Raw genomic sequence first — 20998 nt, 5'->3', positions numbered from 1 at the left:
AAGAACAACAATTAAGTGTATAGACAGAAAACTGGTCGCTAGCTTGAGACCATACCAACATACATTATGACAGTAGCAGAGTGTCGACGGCGGTGGAGTGGTGGTTGTTTTTGCCAACACGCAAAAGCAAATACAATGTACATGACCGTCCGCTGTAGTCTCGATTTTTAGTTTTCTGTTTAATATTTTTCCTTTCGTTCACACACACCCCATGCGCTGCGAGCAACAAGGGGCGCATGTGCACGATTTCCCTTTGCACTCGCACTCATTGAACAATAAGCTATTGCATTCGCACACATGGTTTTGTTATAGAGAAAATTTTTGTAGATGTGCAGTGAGAGTGGGAAACCGGTTTTACTTGTTCAGCTGCTTGCTTGACGGTGGCAATCAACCCTCGCACGCACACACACAGTCAATACATATAAAAGCAGACGTTGGCCCACACCAATACATGTACCTCGCTTCATTTTGTTTAAGCGTTGACTGCGGCGTTCAGTTTGAGCATTCAGAGTTGCCGCCGTCTTGCGCACTTCAGTATTAAATTTTACTTGCCTGCATTAGGTTGTCTGCTCGCGCGTAGGTATCGTGAGTCCGTATACAGAAGATACATCGGAAACAAAAAACGCGGATACGCACACAAGCATAGCAGACTATTCAATTAATACAAATCTAAAGTTTGTTTTTATATTTTGTTAACTTTTTTTTATTGCTGTTAGATGCAAAATCGCGAAAACTGCGTTGTGCATTAATTTAAATGTTTAATAACAAACTCGGCAATGTCGCAACGTCAAAACCTATGCTGTAGGCGTCGCTGTCGATATAGACGACGCCACTTTAGTCATTAATATACGCGAATGTGTGTGTAAATGTGTATACATATATGCTGTCTAACAAAAAATTTTTGGCGTTGTTGCGTTACAAAGCGCACAAGCCTCAGCCGTTGTCCCTATTTCTATAAGCTGAGTCCGTCGCAATTGGCGTCGACATTAATTTCACTGCCGTCGCTGGCATCTTCTGTACAGATGCTTGGCCTTTGCACAAAAAATAAGTACATTTCGTAATATAAAATCGCACTGTAATAAATATTTGATATTGAGAGCAGCCTTCGCCGTTGTAGCTGTCGCAGGCACCGCAGCGAGTGGAGTATGTACTAATTATTGCTCGTGCACGAAACATTCATTTACACGCCTCAGACACAGCCAACATACACACACGAACATTTAAAAACATACAAATACACTATGGCAGACACACGGACCGACTGATAGTCGTTGAGACTATTTCGTGTATATTAGTTTTTTTTATATGTTTTGGTTGCAACAAAGTTATATGTATGTATGCCTGCTTATATGTATGTATGTATGTATGTGCAGTTTATTGCCTGTACCCTTATTTTGTGTGTCTATGCTGTGATTTCTAAATGTACATGCATATGTATATATGTAACAGTAAAAACAAAAATTGATATATACATAAAAAAGAACTCGAAACGCACAGAAGCAATATGCTTCCATCAACAAAAACAACAAGCCCAGCAGCCGCCGCAGTAAGAGCACTCAACAAAACGCTACTGCCGCTGCCAGTGACGCCGTCGCATGCAAACTTTTAATTTATTATAAAAACTCTTTTTTTTTTAAATAATGGATCGTCGTGCTTTGAAGTTCATGCATAAAAGGTATATTTTGTTATTATTAGTATAATTCGTATTTTAATCTACGTATGTATGTACATAGAGCTGTCACTGTAGCCCCCATTCATACATACATAAGTACTTATAAGTACTCGCTTGCTTTACTTTTGTTTATACTTTTCGGAAAGCTTAACATATCAACGATGATTTTTTTAAGTTTGTGCACACCTAAATATACCTTGTTAAACACAAAAAATGAGACAGTGCACTTGCTGCCCAGTGTGTCCAAAATGTTAAAAAACAAAGTGTGTACACATGTCGCTTAAGCACCACAAATTCGGTGGTAATATGATTTCTTTATGATTGTGGGGATATTTGAATTTTACAAGTATGTATGTACATCATTTTCCGCAAATTTCGTAACTCTAGCGCAAGCCATAATTCAATGTTTACCAACACTAAATTGCCGTCCCAACTCAAATGCGAAATATTGCTATCGTGCTGCTGTTACCTGCCTGCCTTTTTCCTTATTTTACGAGTCTTTCGCCGACGAATCTACAAGGAAAATTGCACGCAAAAATCGCAAGACTTAAAACTAGTTTTTCCCTGCTGTGCGCTGTTGACATCAGCGAAGGTAACACTGAAGGCGCTCATCTCTCTTAACACGCACATATGCATGCATACATACGATTGCATATACATATGTATGTAACAATGTTGTAAATGGGTGGATTTTGCAAAGCGTTGGTGGTAATTTTTTCCTGCATTGAAAAACAGAAGCTCAACGCAAGAGTCGAATTTTTGGCTGAAATGGCGAGCGAGAGTGAACAGCGCAGTCGCTTTTTTCGTATCTTGCTCTCTGCTTCTCTGGGTCTTTAATTTGAGTTCTAAAGCCGAATAAACAAAGCATGATTTTAGAGCGAGTTCAAAACAGTGTTGCCATGCATCTTTTGCTTTGTGCGAAATATACAAGCCATATAATAATACAGTTCAATTAATGTACATCTTTATTGTTTTTATATTTTAGGCTAACTGCAAACGTAGAAACAAAAATATCCTATAAATAAATATAATTTCTGTCTACATAAAATATTCTGATTTAAAGGTTTAAAATTTAAATTTCGGGCACATTTGCGTAAACTGAGTTAAATGAGTTCATTAATAAGTATTGTGAGACAACATGCGTATGTAGTGTTCCCTTCTTGTATTTAAACAAACAAATATAACATAAAAAATAAGTGTGCATTACGAGTTTTGTTTTCTTCGACACTTGTTTTTGTCTATAATTATATATTGAACCCTGTTAGCTGTTGAATTTATTAAAATGGATATAAAATTTATTTTTCCTTGAAGTTATTCCCGTTGAAATGAATTTCATGATGTTCGTTATTTCGACAACTCTACACATACCCTCATTTACTGGTACGCTCTTTTACTTTTGGCTCAACATTGTATCCATGTGTGAGTTGCGCGCGCTGTTTAGCTCAGTAGGCATCCTGCTTACTCGCTCGATAAAAAGGCAATAACACATCAGTGTTCTCACTCAGTGTACATGGAATCTGTGAGTATCATTCATTCTGAGTTGTAATTGTACGTTGGCCGGCTAGTATGCACAAAAAAGAAACAAAATGTAATGTTCCTATAATCAATACACACATACATATCTACGTATGTATGTTTATCCCCCTGTTCTTAGCATATATGTATGTATATACATATGTACATATGTTTGCCACCATACCATTTATTTTCAATTGTTTTTTCTAGTTGCCGAACTAAACTCCCACCAGATCCAACAGCTTTCTGTCAAAATATGGTTTCATGTGAATCGTCTTTCGCTCGCACGTCTGCTAATTCACAAATTAATACACATAGACATACATATGTATACACACTCAATTTAATAGTGTTTTGATTAGAATATACGGAGCTATTCAATATTATATCCTGTACGCAAACAGTGAGAGGGTATACTAGTTTTTTGCGAATGCATTTAACAGGCAGGAGGCGTAGCACACCTTACATAGTATACATACATACATATGTATGTATGTATATATTTTTGATCAGGGTGACAACCGGGGTCGATATAGCCATGTCCGTCCGTCTGGACGAGCGCAAGGATCTCAGAAGCTACAAGAGCTGGAATTACCAAATTTGGTACATAAGCCCTAGGTAGGTCAAGCAGACTGAAGCCCTTTCTTTAGGTTTCACGCACTGTGTTCAAATCCGGTGTTTACGGTGGAATATTCAATTGGCGTGGTGCGTTGTAGAGCAACCAATCCCTGACAACGTAATCTGAACGTTCTGGGTTTATGTCCTGTTTGAACAATCATCGACCATTTCATTTAAATTTTGTTGCAATATATCCTTAAAGTCAAATCGATCTATATTTCCCTTGGTAAAAACAAAATTTCCTACTCCAAGCATAGCAACAGCTCTCCAGACCATGACATTACCTCCGCCATGTTGGGCTGCAACGAACAAATGATTAGGTTCCAATGCGTTACCCTTTCGCTAAACTTTAGTTCTTCCATTACTTCCGAATACTCTAAATATTGATTCGTCGGTAAAAAAAAACTTTTTTCCAAAAATCTGAGTCCTTTTCTTTATATTTATAAGCATTTTCGAAACGAATCTTACGATTTTTATACTCTGTACATGAAATGTGAAAGAGTATATTAGGTTTGTGAAAAATGTAACAGGCAGAAGGATGCGTGGCAGACCCCACAAAGTATATATATTCTCGATCAGCAATGACGAGCCGATCTAGCCCTGTCTGTCCGTATACCTGGATCTCAGAGACTATAAGAGATAGAGACACCAAATTTTGCACAAAGATGCCTTATGTGTGTATTCTATACGAGTTTGTTTTATTTTTTGATTTCCCCCCACTTCCCCCCTATGGGGGTTTTTCCGATTTTCCATTCGTATAATCGCCTATATCTCGGAGACTATAAGACGTAGGAACATCAAATGTCCAAGATGCGTTTTGTGAATACGCAGAATGTGTATTTTGGAATTTCCCTCCCTCCTCCCTCTCCTCCGCAAATCGGGATTTTCTCTAACTCCCGTAATTCTTGGAATTTCGAACTAAAATTTTGCAAATACCCCCAGTTAGTAATTATATGTCCGTATGCCAAGTTTCATCATGATAGACCGATTTAAGAAGAAGTAAATATATTTGCTGCTGCAGCGCTGCTCAAGCGCTGCCCGCGGCTGTTGTTGATGTTGCTGTTTGGTTGACTGCGAAAATGCTTACACAGACACGAATAGATGCACATAGGCATACATACACTCACACAGACACAATTGCTATGTAAATGTGCAATTATACACCCTTTACGTGAGTTCGAATACCGAGAAAGGTAAAATCGATCATTGAATTTTTTTTTATTTTCTTAATTTTTATAGCCTGTACCCAAAGGGTGAAAGGCTATACTAGTTTTGTGCGCATGTATGTAACACACAGAAGGAGGCGTGGCAGACCCCACAAAGTATATATATTCTTGATCAGGATGAGAAGCCGAGTCGATATAGCCTTGTCCGTCCGTCCGTCTGTCCGTCTGTCCGTCTGTCTGTCCGTCTGTCCGTATGAACGCAAGGATCTCAGAAAGTATAAGAGCTAGAATAACCAAACTTGGTTTCCATATTCTCCTAAGACCGAGAAAGTACGAGTTTGAGTTTTTTTTCGATGCACCCCCCCACTCCCCCGCAATTCGTGTTTTTTCTTATAACTTCCGTAATTCTCGGAATTTTGAAATCAATTTTGGTAGGTACATCCAGTTAGTACTAATGTGTCCGTGTGCCAAATTTCATCATGATAGGTCAATTCTGAAGAAAGTTATAGCCATAAGTAAAATCGCTGCTCATGCGCTGCCTCTGTCGGCATCGCTGCCCGCAGCTGTTGTTGTTGTTGCTGCTTTGGTTCAACTTTGTGCTGCATACATACACGCATATAAACACGCATAGGTACGTGATGTAAATGTATGCTGTTAAAACTAAACATAAACATATATTCTAATTTAATTTAATTAATTAATTCATTAATTTTTTTTAATAATTTAATTTTTTTTTTTTTAATTTTTCTTTTTTTGTGGAGAGTACAGGCTATTTTACTGTCGGGCTTGCTCGACTGTAGCGTTCTATCTTGTTTTTATTTTCTATAATTATTCTAAACATATGTACAGAGTATTTCAAACCCGAGACACTCGACTTTAGCTTTTTTACTTGTTTTTTAATTCCCTTGCTTTTTTTAATATCTATAATTATTCTAAGCACATGTACAGAGTATTTCAAAGTCGGGACACCCGAATTTAGCTTTTTTACTTGTTTTTTATTTATTTTAATTTATTAATGTAATTATACTCTGTACATGAAATGTACAGGTGTATAATAGGTTTGCGCGAACTGAAAAATGTAACAGGCAGAAGGAGACGTGGCAGACCCCACAAAGTATATATATTCTTGATCAGCGTGACAAGACGAGTCGATCTATGCCTGTCTGTCTATCTGTCTGTCCGTCTGTCCGTATGAACACCTGGATCTCAGAGACTATAAGAGGTAGAGACACCAAACTTGGCACAAAATGCGTTATGTGTGTACGCTGTGCAAATTTGTTTTAATTTTTTTTATTTTCCCCCCCTATGGGGGTTTTCCCGACTTTCCAAATCGCGATTTCCTCTAACTCCCGTAATTCTTGGAATTTCGAACTAAAATTGCCCCCAGTTAGTAAATTTGTGTCCGTATGCCAAGTTTCATAATGATAGACTGATTTAACAAGAAGTTATAGCCATAAATATATTTGCTGCTGCCCGCGGCTGTTGTTGATGCTGGTGCTTTGGTTGACTGCGAACATGCTTACACATACACTAATATACGAGCATAAACATACATACACTCACATAGACGCAATTGCTTTGTATATGTGTAATTATACACCTAAAGAGGTAAAATCGATTAACATTTTTTTTGTTAATTCTCTTCTTTTAATTTCTATAATTATTCTAAACATATGTACAGAGTATTTTAAAGTCGGGACACCAGATTTTAGCTATTTTACTTGTTATTAAATAGGAATGTAAAAGAACCTGCATAAAATTGCATGCAACAGCGCCAAGTGTGTGGGTATGACGATGTTTTGCATTTGCTTGTAGTTGTATTCGTCTATTATATTATATTGGAAAACTTTGTATATGTACATATATATTCGTATGTATATTTATAACATGTTGCTTACCATCTTTCTGAATCTCTATGCGTATTTAACAGAACGGACATTGAAAGCGATTCAGACTCAATAATACCATCGGCAGCAGCAAGCTCAACATCAACAGCAACGACCACTTACAACAGTCACCATGTTGGCACGACGCAACCGCTGAAGGACAACTCAAATATACGTAGCGAGAAGTCACAGCTATCTTCGCACCATCACCACCAACAGCAACAACAACAGCTTCAGTCACAACCGCAACTGCAAAAGCAGCAGCAACCTGGTAACGAGAGGCCCTTAAAGTGTTTGGAGACACTTGCCCAGAAGGCAGGTATTACATTTGACGAGAAGTACGACTTTGCCAGTCCACCGCATCCAGGTATTGGAGCCCCTACGCCAAACAGCAATTTCCGCAACAGTAGTAATAATAATAATATCAACACCAACACTTTTGTAGTTGGTACACCGCCTTCATCGCGACGCCAACTCCAAAACTTGCTCAGCTTCTCCACCATTTCTAACTCTACCATCAACGCCAACACCAACTCTATTTCCAATTCAAATTTAAGCACTCCAACTAACTCCAATTCGCCCAAAGGCATCGGCTTCACACTGGAGAAATCACAGAGCCCCGCCCAACAGGTGGCAGCCGCCACTGCGGTGCCCCTGCAGATCTCACAGGAACAGTTGCAGCAATTTTACGCGAGCAATCCATATGCGGCTATACAGGTAAAACAGGAGTTCCCTACACACACGACAAGTGCGGCGACGACAACGGAACTTAAACACGCTGCTGGTATTCTGGATGCCAGTCAGACGACCCAATTACAGCAAATGCAGCTGCAGCAGCTGACGGCAGGGGCTGGCGACGGAGGAGCAGTGTCAGCCGGCACCGCTAGCCCAGCCAATACTCAGCAAACGTCCAGTAGCGCAGCTGTCGCTGCCATGCAACAGCAACACTCAACAGGCATCAGTACCATGTCACCAATGCAGCTGGCGGCTGGAGGTGTTCCTGCCGATTGGGCACCTGGACGAACAGTGCAATTAATGCAGCCCTCGCCCGGCTTTCTCTACCACCCTCAAATGATTGTATCGGGAAATATATTGCCAGCCGGTCTGGGCCAACAACCCATACAGGTGATTGCTGCTAGCAAGCCGTTTCAGGGAAGCGCGCCGCAAATGATCACGACAACCACACAGAATGCTAAGCAAATGATTGGTGGTCAGGCAGGGTTCCCCAGCGGCACCTACGCCATTCCATCCAGTCAGTCGCCACAAACGTTGCTCATTTCGCCCGTCAACGTCATCTCCCACTCACCGCAGCAGCAGAGCCTGCTACAGTCCATGGTCCAGCAACAACAGCAACAAGCTCAGCAGCAGCAAGTGGTGGCTGCCGCGGCACAACAACAGGCAGCTGCAGCTCTGGCAGCTGCTACTGCCGCTTCAAAAGTATCTGGATCAGGCAGCGCCGCCGATACGCAAGGCAAACTACAGCAGAAGGTTGTGCAAAAGGTGACAACCACCACCAATACGGTGCAGGCAGCAAGTGGCGGCGGAAGCGTTAACCAGCAGCAGCAGCAGCAACAACAGCAGACGACCACGCAGCAATGTGTCCAGGTATCACAGTCTTCGCTGCCCGGTGGTGGTACGACTCAAGCGCAACTACTCAACCCGCTGCAGAGTGCCGCCGGACAGCCGCAGCAGATGCAGATCGGGCCTTGGTTCTGGCAGAACGGTCTGCAGCACTTTGGTGCCGGCCCCATTATTTTACGTAATCAGCCGGACGGTACCTCGGGCATGTTTATACAACAGCCGACAACACACCAGGCGCTCCAGGCACAGCAGAATCGTAAGTATTCCAGTAGGCAGTAGTTGACCAGCTGGCTAGAACACAGCGTGATTATATCAACTCTTGCAGAGATCATTCAGTGCAATGTAACGCAGACTCCCACCAAGCCACGATCCCAGTTGGAAGCATTAGCACCCAAGCAGACACAAGCGACAATGCAACAGCAGCAGCTGACTACTCAACAGCAATTACATCAGCAACAGGCACAACAGCTGACAACTGCGCCTGTAGTGGCCCAACGGCCTGGGCCGCCCATTTTGCCCCACAACGGTGCTCAGGTTCGACCTGCTAGCTCCGTTTCGACGCAAACGGCACAGAACCAGAGCCTTCTAAAGGCAAAGATGCGCAACAAACAGCAGCCAGTCCGACCTGCTCTCCCGGCGCTCAAGGCCGAGAATGGACAAGCGCAGTCAAAGGGACAGGTGAATAATGCGACCGGACTCGCTCACTTGGCTGTTCAGCAACAGCAGCAACAACAACAAGCCAATCTGCATCAAGTGGTCACTACAGCAGGCAATAAGTGAGTAATTGCATCTGAAAGTCGAGGCAAGCACAACTTACTATCTATCTCTCCATCTCTCTTTTGTTAGAATGGTTGTCATGAGTACCTCGGGTACACCTATAACGTTGCAAAATGGGCAGACTATTCAAACGGCAACTGCCACCAGTGTGGATAAACAGCAGCAACAGCAGATACAACTAATGCAGAAGCAATTCTTGCAGCAACAAATGCTTCAGCAGCAATTCGCCATACAGATACAACAACATCAGCAGCAGCAACAACAGCAGCAACAACAACCACATCAGCAGCAAGCGGTGGCTGCAGCCACTGCAGCGCAACAAATATTGCAGGTATCACCGCAAACGTTCCTTACATCACAGCAGCAACAAGCTCAGCAGCAGCAGTTGCATAACCAGCTATTGCAGCAGCAGCTTCAGCAACAGGCTCAACAGCAGCAACAACAGGCTCAGCAGCAGCAGCAGGCTCAGCAGCAGCAACAGGCTCATCAGCAGCAGCAACGCGAGCAACAACAGCAGCAGCAACAAAATATCATTCAACAGATTATGGTGCAGCAGACAGCTGCGGCGACGCCTCAGCAGCAGCAGCAATCGCAGCTGCAATTGCAGGCAGCACAACACCAACTTTCCAGCGTTCCCTTTTCTGTGAGCTCAACGACAACACCGGGTGGCATTGCTACATCTAGTGCACTTCAAGCAGCGCTCTCTGCTCCTGGTTCTGTGTTTCAGTCGGCCAAGACGACTAGCTCGATGCCGAGCACATCAGTAGTGACCATATCGAATCACACAACAGGGCCGCTTGTTACTAGCAGTACGGTGGCCAGTCTTCAACATCAGCAACAGCAGCAGCAACAGCAGCAGCAGCAGAATATCATAGCTGCCACAATTGCAGCTGCTTCACAGCAGCAACAACAACACCTGGTAAACACTAACACAACAATGAGCACACATACGAACGCGCCTACTCTAACCGCCACATCGACCACACCGAATCCCATACTGGCCATGACGTCTATGATGAATGCAACTGTAGGCCACATTACAGTCCCTGTAAGCAGTACGGCCAACAGTGCAACCACTGTGTCGATAAGCGTGCCAATGCCAATAAACAGCAGCAGCAACAATAACGGAAATAGTAATTCTTTGCCAGCAACGCCCACCAAAGTAGCGTTGCACGAGCTTCAGACAATCAAAACGCCTACTTCACAGCCAACGGTGCTGCTACCCATCGAGTCGCCTTTGCCGTTGGTCAGCGCCGTGGAGGCCAGTAGCTCTACTAGTACTGTAGCAGAGGTTAGTGCTTTAAATGGAGAGTTGGCCGATTCGCTTAGTATCACCACCACGCCCACCAAATCAACAGCAACGGCAGGAGCCCCGGTAATGACAGGATCCACTAGTGCTACGCAGGCAACGACGCCGAGCAAGCTTGCTGAGCAGAAGCAGAGCAATTTTGTACTACCGACCAGCAGCAGCGGCAAAGATGAATGCCCTACCAAGAGCAACAGCAGCGGAAGCATCACGTCAACTACTGGAACCGTCACCAGCACAGCAGCCACCAATGGCATAGCAGCTTTGCGGTCCATCACAACGACCACCAGCTGCGGTGGGGGTAGTATCGCTACAACTTCAACAACAAGCGGCAGTAGCACTAACATGAGCAGCACGAATGGCAGCAGCAGTGGTGGAAGTGGTGCCAATGCTAGTGGGAAAGATTTGCCAAAGGCCATGATTAAGCCCAATGTGCTGACCCATGTCATAGATGGCTTCATTATACAGGAGGCCAACGAACCTTTCCCCGTGACGAGACAACGCTACACTGATAAGGGAAAGGACAATGATGAGCCGCCAAGTGAGTATGCTCCAGGACCAAAGGTTGTTCAAAGTCACACTAACATACACTCTAATCCTGCAGAGAAAAAGGTTGCGATGCAAGAGGATATAAAGCCCAGCGTCATGCCTGCGGCATCTGTCGCTGCCTCCATTGTATTGTCATCAGATATGGTAGCTTGCGAGCAATGCGGCAAGCTGGAGCATAAGGTCAAGCTGAAGCGTAAACGTTATTGCTCCCCGGCTTGTGTACGCCTAGCAAAGACGGGCGCACACACTGCTAGTGGCCAGCAATGCAATGCCAATGGTAACGATTCGGGCGGCATTGTAGCAGCTGATGCCCAGGCCTTGGTTGATAAACTTGATGAGGTGATGGCCGAGGAGAAGATGCAAACAGACACTATGTCAATGGTAACTACGGTGGCTACCACGGCAGCAGCGATGTTGCCAGAGATGCCCGCGTTGGCTGTTCTTTCGGAACAACCCGGAGCACATTCACATACAAATGCCACACCCATTGCTACAATTGCTAGTAATGCCAATATTGAGCGACCTCCAATATGCAGCTGGAGCGTCGGCGAAGTGTGTGATTTTATACGCAATCTGCCTGGCTGCCAGGACTACGTGGACGACTTTGAACAGCAGGAGATTGATGGACAAGCGCTATTGTTGCTTAAGGAGAATCATTTGGTTAACGCAATGGGAATGAAATTGGGACCGGCTCTGAAGATCGTTGCCAAAGTGGAATCAATAAAGGAGGTTAACGTACTACCTCCCGTCGCGGCCGCAACCGAGAATAAAGATATTGGTACTACACAATAGTCCCAATTTGACCGAAAAATTCACTTGGACGCAAATATCCAAATTGATTCTGTTACAACTACTCCGCCTACATCACACTCGAGCAATCGCCCGCTCTCTTCCACACATTCTATCACTCCACCGGCACCTTTAACGCCCCTGGCTACACGTGAGGGCAGGTCGCCTTGGCACTTTTGTTCGGCATCTTCTTCACCGGTTACATTTTCGGATATGGGGTCTACCTACCTCCCACTAGACTTGTTTGATGTTGAGAATTTTTTGATACCAATACGCATCGATCGGATACTTAAATAATGTGGCCCCAAGCCAAACCTGACAAGTCTAGGTGTCCTCGCATTATCTAATTCTCACCCATGCCATACAGTCCACTTTCGCTATGGTGAATGTTTACTACAACTGATTATGATTATATATGTATAAAGTTAATGTGTTCAGAGCTAGTGAGAAATAGTGGATCCTCGTCATATATAATCCAAGTACCAAAACGAGTGTATAAAAACACCTTTATTTAAATCAATATTGAAAACAAGTGGAGAAGCTAAGGTCGAGAGTCCCGACTTTGAAATACTCTGTATATGTGTTGAATAAAAATGCATGTCTCTGTGTGTGTGTATGTGTCGTGTGCCTGTGCAAAGCAGCAGCAACAGCTGCGGGCAGTGATTGGCCGTACATTATATATATGGCTATAACTTTCTGTTAAATCGGCCTATCATAATGAAACTTGGCACACTGACGTATAATCACTAACGGTATTTGCCAAATTTGAGTCAAAAATTCCATGAAATACGATAGTTATGAAAAATCACTGATTGCGGGGGAGGAGGGGAAATTCCACAATTTACATTTTCATCATATTCACATATGGTATCTTGGACTAAAATTTGGTGTCCGAGATATACGTGATTATACGAACGGAAAATCGGGGAAATCCCCCACAGCGTGGAAGTGGGAGGTGATAAAAAAAAAATTAAACAAACTCGTATGTCGCACACACATAAGGCATCATTGTGCAAAATTTGGTGTCTAGCTCTTATAGTCTCTAAGATCCAGATATACGGACAGACAGGGCTAGATCGACTCGTCATTGCTGATCGAGAATATATATACTTTGTGGGGTCTGCCACGCATCCTTCATTTTTCACCTCCTGCAAACCTAATATACTCTTTTACATTTCATGAACAGAGTATGAACAGCATATGTCGCATGTACTTTGAACCACCGGAACAATACCCTTTCGGACGTATAAATATACCATATATAAAGAAGTGTATATGGAGTTGTATACAAAATGAGTAACTGGACATACATATTTCACATGACCAATTGTACATTGACCCATTTAATGTAAAATTTCGCGTAGATAATAATACCTGTAATATTTAAATACTTATTATTAATGAAGCCGTTTTACATCCGATGATAAAAAGCGATCGGTAGCTAAGTGTAAAACAAAGAATTACTATTAAAAGATTTAAGAGTTAAAAGTTGTCGTAGAAAAAACATCAATTCAATTTTTCCAGATAAAAAAAAACTCACAAACATGTATACAAACACACATGCAACATATACATTGTATAAAAATATATATATACATATATAAAATTAAATATTGTGGTTAGTATTTGATATGCAATTCAACAGCATTCGAAGCATGCTAAACGAATATTTTAATTATTAAATAAGCCTTCTCTTACAATACATGTACACCTTATTACATAATACGAATAGGTTTATTTTTTATTCAAACTATGCGCATATTTTTAAGAAGCAATTATTATTGATACGCTATATATAGGCTATAAAGCAATGTGTAGAACTGTAAGTGGCATATGGCTTATTTTGTAGACCAACAACTTAAACTCAGCTTAATTTTATATAATTTTTTTTCGAACCACCTAGAGATAAGTGTAATCAATTCTTTTTTTTTTTTTTTTTTGCAATGGCTGAACAAAATAAAATTTTACTGTCTAGCGTTTAATGTAAATTAAAATTTTAAAAATTGAAGTATTCCTGATTGTTTCCATTATTTAATCCGTCCGCAACAGAAAATGACGAACGGGAAGAGAAGCGTTATAAAATTAGGTTTTTTGAGTATACAGTTTAGTAGTACAAGAGGTAGAAAACCCAATTTTGATATTCAGGTTACCCTGAATCCCCAGAGATATAAAAATCTTTCTTTTTCTTTTGTGGCCATTGCAATTGGATGTCAATTTAGGCCTTGTTGATTGCTACTCACCAGCGTGTTCTGTCTTGTGCCTGCTGTCGCTAAGTGGTCTCACCAAAACTACTTAGGTCCTGCATAGCTTGGTCTTTCAATCGCAGACACGGTCGCCCTTTTCTGCGTCGTCCCCAACAGATTCCGAATTGAATAATTTTTTGGATGGAGCATTGTCATCCATGTGTACCCAAAGGGTACAAGGGTATATTAGTTTTCTGCGAGTGCACATGGAACAAACAGAAGGAGGCTTGGTAGACCCCACAAAGTATATACAATTCTTGATCAGCATGACAAGCCGAGTCGATATAGCCATGTCCGTCTGTCTGTCCGTCTGTCTGTCCGTCTGTCTGTATGAACGCAAGGACCTCCGAAAGTATAAGAGCTAGAATAACCAAACTTGGTATACAGATTCTCCTGAGACCGAGAAAGGACGAGTTTGTTCATTTTTTCTGATGCACCCCCCCACTCCCCCCCTATTAACGATTTTCTATAACTCCCGTAATTCTTGGAATTTTGAACTAAAATTTGGTAGTCACATTAGGTTAGGTTAGGTTATATATCCGTATACCAAGTTTCATTATGATAGAATGATCGGAAAGAAAGTTATAGCCATATAACCAGGCCCAATGCACACATACATACATATGTACAAGTACACAAACACGCATAAGGCACGATTCTGATGTAAATGTATGTATGCATGCATGGAATATTTTATATTTAATTAGTTAATATTTAGTTAATTAATTAAATTAATTTAGTTAATTAATTTAATTAAATTAATTACTTTTTTGTGGGGTGGTACAGGGTATTTAAGAGTTGAGCCTGATCGACTTTAGCATTCCTTTCTTGTTTCTAATACACCCCCCACTACCACGAAATTAGTGTTTTCCATAACATGGAATTCTTGGAATTGTGTACTCAAATTTGGTAACTACCTCCGATTAGTGATTGTGTCCGTATGTTAAGTTTCATCATGATAGGTCAATTATGAAGAAATTTATAGTCATATACATATGTAATCTCTGACTATGTTCTGCCCAAAGCTGTTGTTATCGTTTCTGCTTAGATTTAATTCCCCAGCAGTACGGCATACCGGTCAAAACCGGTGCAAATACCGGCCCGCCGCGCACCACCACTAGACCAAACTTCATGCCATGCGTCCCTTCGCCGTCCCCGTCTCTCCAACATCGGACTGGTAAATGGACCGGTCCCTTTTATAACGAGTGGACTACTCCATGGACCGGTCCGTTTTTGGACTAGTTTTGGACCGGTCCGTGACTACCCCTCTGCCAGACAGAAAAATCAATATACAAATAAAAATTAATTCATTATAATTTATTGGATACATATTAATACATTAAACTAATATTTGAAAATATTAACATTTATGTTAATTCTTTATTTTTTATAGCCTGTACCCAAAGGGTGAAAGGCTATACTAGTTTTGTGCGCATGTATGTAACACACAGAAGGAGGCGTGGCAGACCCCACAAAGTATATATATTCTTGATCAGGATGAGAAGACGAGTCGATATAGCCATGTCCGTCTGTCCGTCTGTCTGTATGAGCGCAAGGATCTCAGTAAGTACAAGTGCTAGGATAACCAAAATTGGTATCAAGGTTCCTATAAGCCCTAGGCAGAACGAGTTTGTTTATTTTTTCTGATACACCCCCCCCACTCCCCCGCAATTCGTATTTTTTCTTATAACTTCCGTAATTCTCGGAATTTTAAAATCAATTTTGGTAGGTACATCCAGTTAGTACTAATGTGTCCGTGTGCCATCATGATAGGTCAATTCTGAAGAAAGTTATAGCCATAAGTAAAATCGCTGCTCATGCGCTGCCTGCAGCTCTGTCGGCAGCGCTGCCCGCAGCTCTGTCGGCAGCGCTGCCCGCAGCTGTTGTTGTTGTTGCTGCTTTTGTTCAACTTTGTGCTACATACATACACGGCTATAAAAACGCATAGGTACGTGATGTAAATGTATGCTGTTTAAACTGAACATAAACATGTATTCTAATTTAATTTAATTAATTATTTTAATTAATTCATTCATTTTTTTAAATAATTTAATTTTTTTTACATATTTTTTTTTTTTAATTTTTCCTTTTTGTGGAGAGTACAGGCTATTTTACTGTCGGGCTTGCTCGACTGTAGCGTTCTATCTTGTTTTCTTCTGTCCTTCTTGGACAGCTGCAGAGCTATGCGCAACTTGTCTTCTGCGGAGCCTTCACAATAAATTGATACGCAATTCTGAAATTGTAAATTTATTTAATTGTACGAGTATATCATTTATCTGTATAAATACTTAATTCTTATCTTTTTATAGCCTGTACCCAAAGGGTAAAAGGCTATACTAGTTTTGTGCGAATGTATGTAACACACAGAAGGAGGCGTGGCAGACCTCACAAAGTATATATATTATTGATCAGGGTGACAAGCCGAGTCGATATAGCCATGTCCGTCCGTCCGCCTGTATGAGCGCAAGGATCTCAGAAGGTACAAGAGCTAGAATAACCAAACTCAGTATCCAGATTCCCATAAGCCCTAGGCAGGTCAAGTTTTGTTTTTTTTATTCTGATACAACCCCACTCCCCCGCAATTCGTGTTTTTTTTTATAACTTTCGTAATTCTTGAAATCAATTTTGGTAGGTACATCCAGTTAGTACTAATGTGTCCGTGTGGCAAGTTTCATCATGATAGGTAATTGTGAAGAAAGTTATGGCCATAAATAAAATCGCTGCTCATGCGCTGCCTGCAGCTCTGCCGGCAGTGCTGCCCGCAGCTGTTGTTGTTATTGTTATTGCTGCGTGAATTTATTTCTGTACTGTACACATCTCTATACATATAAAACAGTTTGTTCTGATTGACTGATTGGTGATCAACGTACAGCTTAAACGGCAAGAGCTATGAAGCTGAAATTCGGGCTCAATGATCCTATCATAGTGAAGGTGCCCACTAAGAAGGGTTTTTGGAAAATTCAAGCTCCAAAGGGGGAAAACGAGCTCCAAAGTTTATTTGAAAATTCTGCATTTCTGCACCGATCAAATTTGATTTTTATAATCTATAAAAGAACAAAACTGCATACTCGGATTTTCGAAATTTCTGGTGGAGCTTGAATTATTGGGGTTTTAATATTTATTCACCTTTTCAAACGAAAAGTTTGTGTTATAAATTTTTTCCGATCGATTTCAAATTTGGGGACTGTAACCTACGTAACTAATTCTACAACTTTGCGCTCAAGGATTTTCAAAATATGCATTTTACAAATGCAGGGAGACCAAACAATACAAAATATCAAACAGTTGGGAACAACTAAGTATAAATACACACACACACACATACAAGCAGCTGTTCGTGTAGTTGCGTGCAAACGATTGAAATAGCCAAAGCTAAATGTGAGACACTAATGTGTAAATGTACACACATACATACATATGTAAACATCTACATCTATGTACATGTACACATCTATGTATGTATGTATGTTCATTCGTCTTGCATTGACAGGGCAAGAAATGTTAATTAATTAAAAATTATTTAACATTTTTAAAAGTAATTTTTTCTTTGTTTAGTACATTTGGCAATAGGGTTTTCATTAGTAACTTTATGCAGCAACAGCAAATTACAAAGAACGCAAATATCAAACAGTTGGGGACATCATCACTCATACACAGAACAAGCAACAGTTCGTGTCTAGCTTGTACATATATAGCATGTATGTACATTCGTACGTATGTATGTATACATTGGAGCACTGTTGTTTGATTGTAATAAATAATGTTCTATGGTTTTAAATCAAATTTTTAAAACTAAAAACAACAACAACTGCAAGTCATTTGCTCGCGCTTCTTCTTTCGTTTTGATCATTTACGCCTGTTAATTTCAAAGGCAAAATGTGAAAAGTTTACAGTTACCGTCGCTAGGCAACGATTGCGTAAGCGATAGTAAAGCAAAAACCGAAAGCGGACCTACGCATATTCTTCTTTACGCTGCGGGCAGATGTACATATGTATGTTTGTATATGATTTGTTCTAGTTTATCTTATTAAATTATAAGATGTTATTATTTAAATTTTCTGTTAATTGCATTCAAACTTCAATGGAATTATTGCTTGTATCGACATCCGACACATGCCCATCTCTAGCATCTCAGCTGATCGCATATTTACAGCGACTTACCGTTTTAGTGTTAGCTAACAACGCTACAAATGTATTCTGAATAAATCTAAGAGTCATTTACCGTTAAGCCTATTTTGTGAGTGTATTCATGCGATTTACAAAAGCAAAAACACACCTTTTACATTCACATTAATCATATTTGGAATTGAAGACACAAATTAGTATTGAATTAAAAAATTTAATTCATATATATGTACGTATGTATATAGGCGGATAACGCCTGCATGAAAAATTTAAATGTATGTGCATATCAGCGTTAAAAGTCCCGCGTCCGGGTTTTCTGGGATAACTCGACCGTGCGTGCAACGTGCTGAGGAAGCACACAGTTAAGTCAGGACTGGCAGTCCGCCCGGTGCGTAACGAAGATACATATGTATGCATGTACGTTTAACCATACATAGTACTTATTGTACTATATTTGCTATTTGGAAAATGAACTCTTTAAAAAACTTTAGAGAGTGTCGAAAGAAGAATATCATATAGTAAATAAACTCATAATTACAAGCACATTTTACTTAGCCCAGCAAAGACGGGCAAGACCTGCTAGTACTCGCATATATGTAAACACGCATAGGCACGTGATGTAAATGTATGCTGTTAATAACTCCCGTTTAAATTTACATGTTTATAACTCCCGTATTTTTTGGTAGTCACACCCAGGTAGTGATTGTGTGTCCGTATGCCAAGTTTCATCATGATAGGTCAATTATAGCTATAGTTATAGCCATCAATATAATCTGGCCCAACCTCTGTCTGCAGTTGTTGTTGCTGTTTGTTGACTTAATTCTATACTGCACACATTGTAACGACGCACAGCTGCCAGCTACGCAACGCGTCGTCAAGATGCCGATGAGTAGTTTTAAGTAGGTGTAAGTAGTTGTAAGTTAAAGAGAGTTTTTGGGAGTTAGTTCGGTTGGAGAGGGAAACGAACCCGCATTGAAGCGCACCCTGCTATTTTGACATTTTAGAAAATAAAGCGAAAAGCATCGCATTTGAGTGGTAACGGCGGGCTCGCTTTATTTCTGGGGGACCAAACCAAGAATTTTGCAGCGACTCTGGCCGACGAGTATACCCGGGCCAGAGCAACGTTACAACATATATCTCCACTTATGTATATATGTATTGAATATTTATACTCTGTACATGAAATGTACAAGAGTATATTAGGTTTGCGGGAGCTGAAAAATGTAACAGGCAGAAGGAGGCGTGGCAGACCCCACAAAGTATATATATTCTTGATCAGCATGACGAGACGAGTCGATCTAGCCCTGTCTGTCTGTCTGTCCGTCTGTCCGTCCGTATGAACACCTGGATCTCAGAGACTATAAGAGATAGAGACACCAAATTTTGCACAAAGATGCGTTATGTGTGTATTCTATACGAGTTTGTTTTATTTTTTTGATTTTCCCCCCCACTTCCCCCCTATGGGGGTTTTCCCGATTTTCCATTCGTATAATCGCCTATATCTCGGAGACTATAAGACCTAGGAACACCAAATTTTAGTCCCAGATGCCTTATGTGAATACGCAGAAAATATATATTTTGGAATTCCCCTCCCTCCCCCCTCTACCCCGCAAATCGTAACTCCCGTAATTCTTGGAATTTCGTACTAAAATTTTGGAAATACCCCCAGTTGGTTATTATGTGTCCGTATGCCTAATTTCATTATGATAGACCGATTTAACAAGAAGTTATAGCCATAAATATATTTGCTGATGCAGCGCTGCTCAAGCGCTGCCCGCGGCTGTTGTTGATGTTGCTGTTTGGTTGACTGCGAAAATGCTTACACAGACACGAATTGATGAGCATAGGCATACATACACTCACACAGACGCAATTGCTATGTAAATGTGCAATTATACGTGAGTTCGAATACCGAGAGAGGTAAAATCGATCATTTATTTTCTATAATTATTGTAAACATATGTACAGAGTATTTCAAAGTCGGGACATCCGACTTTAGCTTTTTTACTTGTTTTTTATTCATTTATTTAATTCAACGTTTGAATTTCATACGCGTTCAATGTACACAAATAATAAAAGGCTTTACAAACTATAAAAATAACTTAATTTGTAAAAATATTGAAATTTTGTTATGTATACTCCCGTGTTGTACTGAATCGATTAGATTACACTTAATTCCCTGAATATCCGCCATTATTCTTGATGTTTATTTCGATTCCTGCACCCATAAAGGATACCAACTTCTTCTTCTTCTTTAAAATGCTCTCACATCTATTATTCTGTCCAGGTGTGCATCTATGTATGTATATTGATTCATAAAGAAATAGGACATACACATATGTACATATATACATATGTAATGACAGATCCAAACATAAAGTATGTCGCATCTTTGTTGTAAACTGTGATCTGAATTGCCAGGTCAGGAGTACCAAATAGCTAGATCAACAAATAAAACATACTCGTATTAGACATACATACATAGATATGCAAGTATTTGAACACACATTAGGTAAAAGTTAAGTTAATATACGTATAGTGTGTATTTGGCAGTTAATAAAGTATGTTGCTTTATGCATGCATTTAGTTAAATTGCGGAAAGTGCACGTGTGTTTAAATTTTTACCTAGTGTCAATTCCCTTTCAGCTTGATCCCTCGGTTTTTTACACTGATAAAAAAGTGGCATAGTACAGATGAATATTTTCATATTAAATTAAATTTCTACTATTTTATATTCAAATCAAATATAAACATCGTAAATTTTACTAAAA

The 20998-nt window shown here is 40.6% G+C and overlaps 1 protein-coding gene across 3 annotated transcripts; it reads left to right on the top strand.

The window, feature by feature from the left end:
- The first annotated feature begins 617 nt into the window (after nucleotides 1-617).
- Nucleotides 618-12477, top strand: LOC115630018 (polyhomeotic-proximal chromatin protein-like). Of its 3 annotated transcripts, XM_030526654.1 has the most exons (6): nucleotides 1519-1675; nucleotides 6902-7224; nucleotides 7303-8694; nucleotides 8764-9214; nucleotides 9285-11062; nucleotides 11126-12477. In XM_030526654.1, the coding sequence occupies exons 1-6, from the start codon at nucleotides 1641-1643 to the stop codon at nucleotides 11860-11862; spliced, it is 4716 nt and encodes a 1571-aa protein (XP_030382514.1). In that variant the 5' UTR covers nucleotides 1519-1640; the 3' UTR covers nucleotides 11863-12477. The 3 variants fall into 3 exon arrangements, with proteins under 3 accessions (XP_030382513.1, XP_030382514.1, XP_030382512.1); XM_030526653.1 differs by lacking the exon at nucleotides 1519-1675 and adding an exon at nucleotides 618-1331 and having other exon boundaries at nucleotides 6902-8694; XM_030526652.1 differs by having other exon boundaries at nucleotides 1520-1675; nucleotides 6902-8694.
- Nucleotides 12478-20998: the final 8521 nt, after the last annotated feature.

This window comes from Scaptodrosophila lebanonensis, unplaced genomic scaffold (genome assembly GCF_003285725.1).
Source record: "Scaptodrosophila lebanonensis strain 11010-0011.00,11010-0021.00 unplaced genomic scaffold, SlebRS2 tig00000224-arrow-arrow-pilon, whole genome shotgun sequence".
Taxonomy (NCBI): Eukaryota; Metazoa; Arthropoda; class Insecta; order Diptera; family Drosophilidae; genus Scaptodrosophila; species Scaptodrosophila lebanonensis.
This window is presented reverse-complemented; position numbering and strand designations above follow the sequence as displayed.

Bases quoted from the DNA above. Each gene is read 5' to 3' on its own strand.
- LOC115630018 (XM_030526652.1), top strand. From the start codon at position 1,641: ATGGATCGTCGTGCTTTGAAGTTCATGCATAAAAG. The intron at 1,676-6,901 runs GTATATTTTGTT...CGTATTTAACAG, and splicing joins TTGAAGTTCATGCATAAAAG to AACGGACATTGAAAGCGATT. The intron at 9,215-9,284 runs GTGAGTAATTGC...CTCTTTTGTTAG, and splicing joins GTCACTACAGCAGGCAATAA to AATGGTTGTCATGAGTACCT.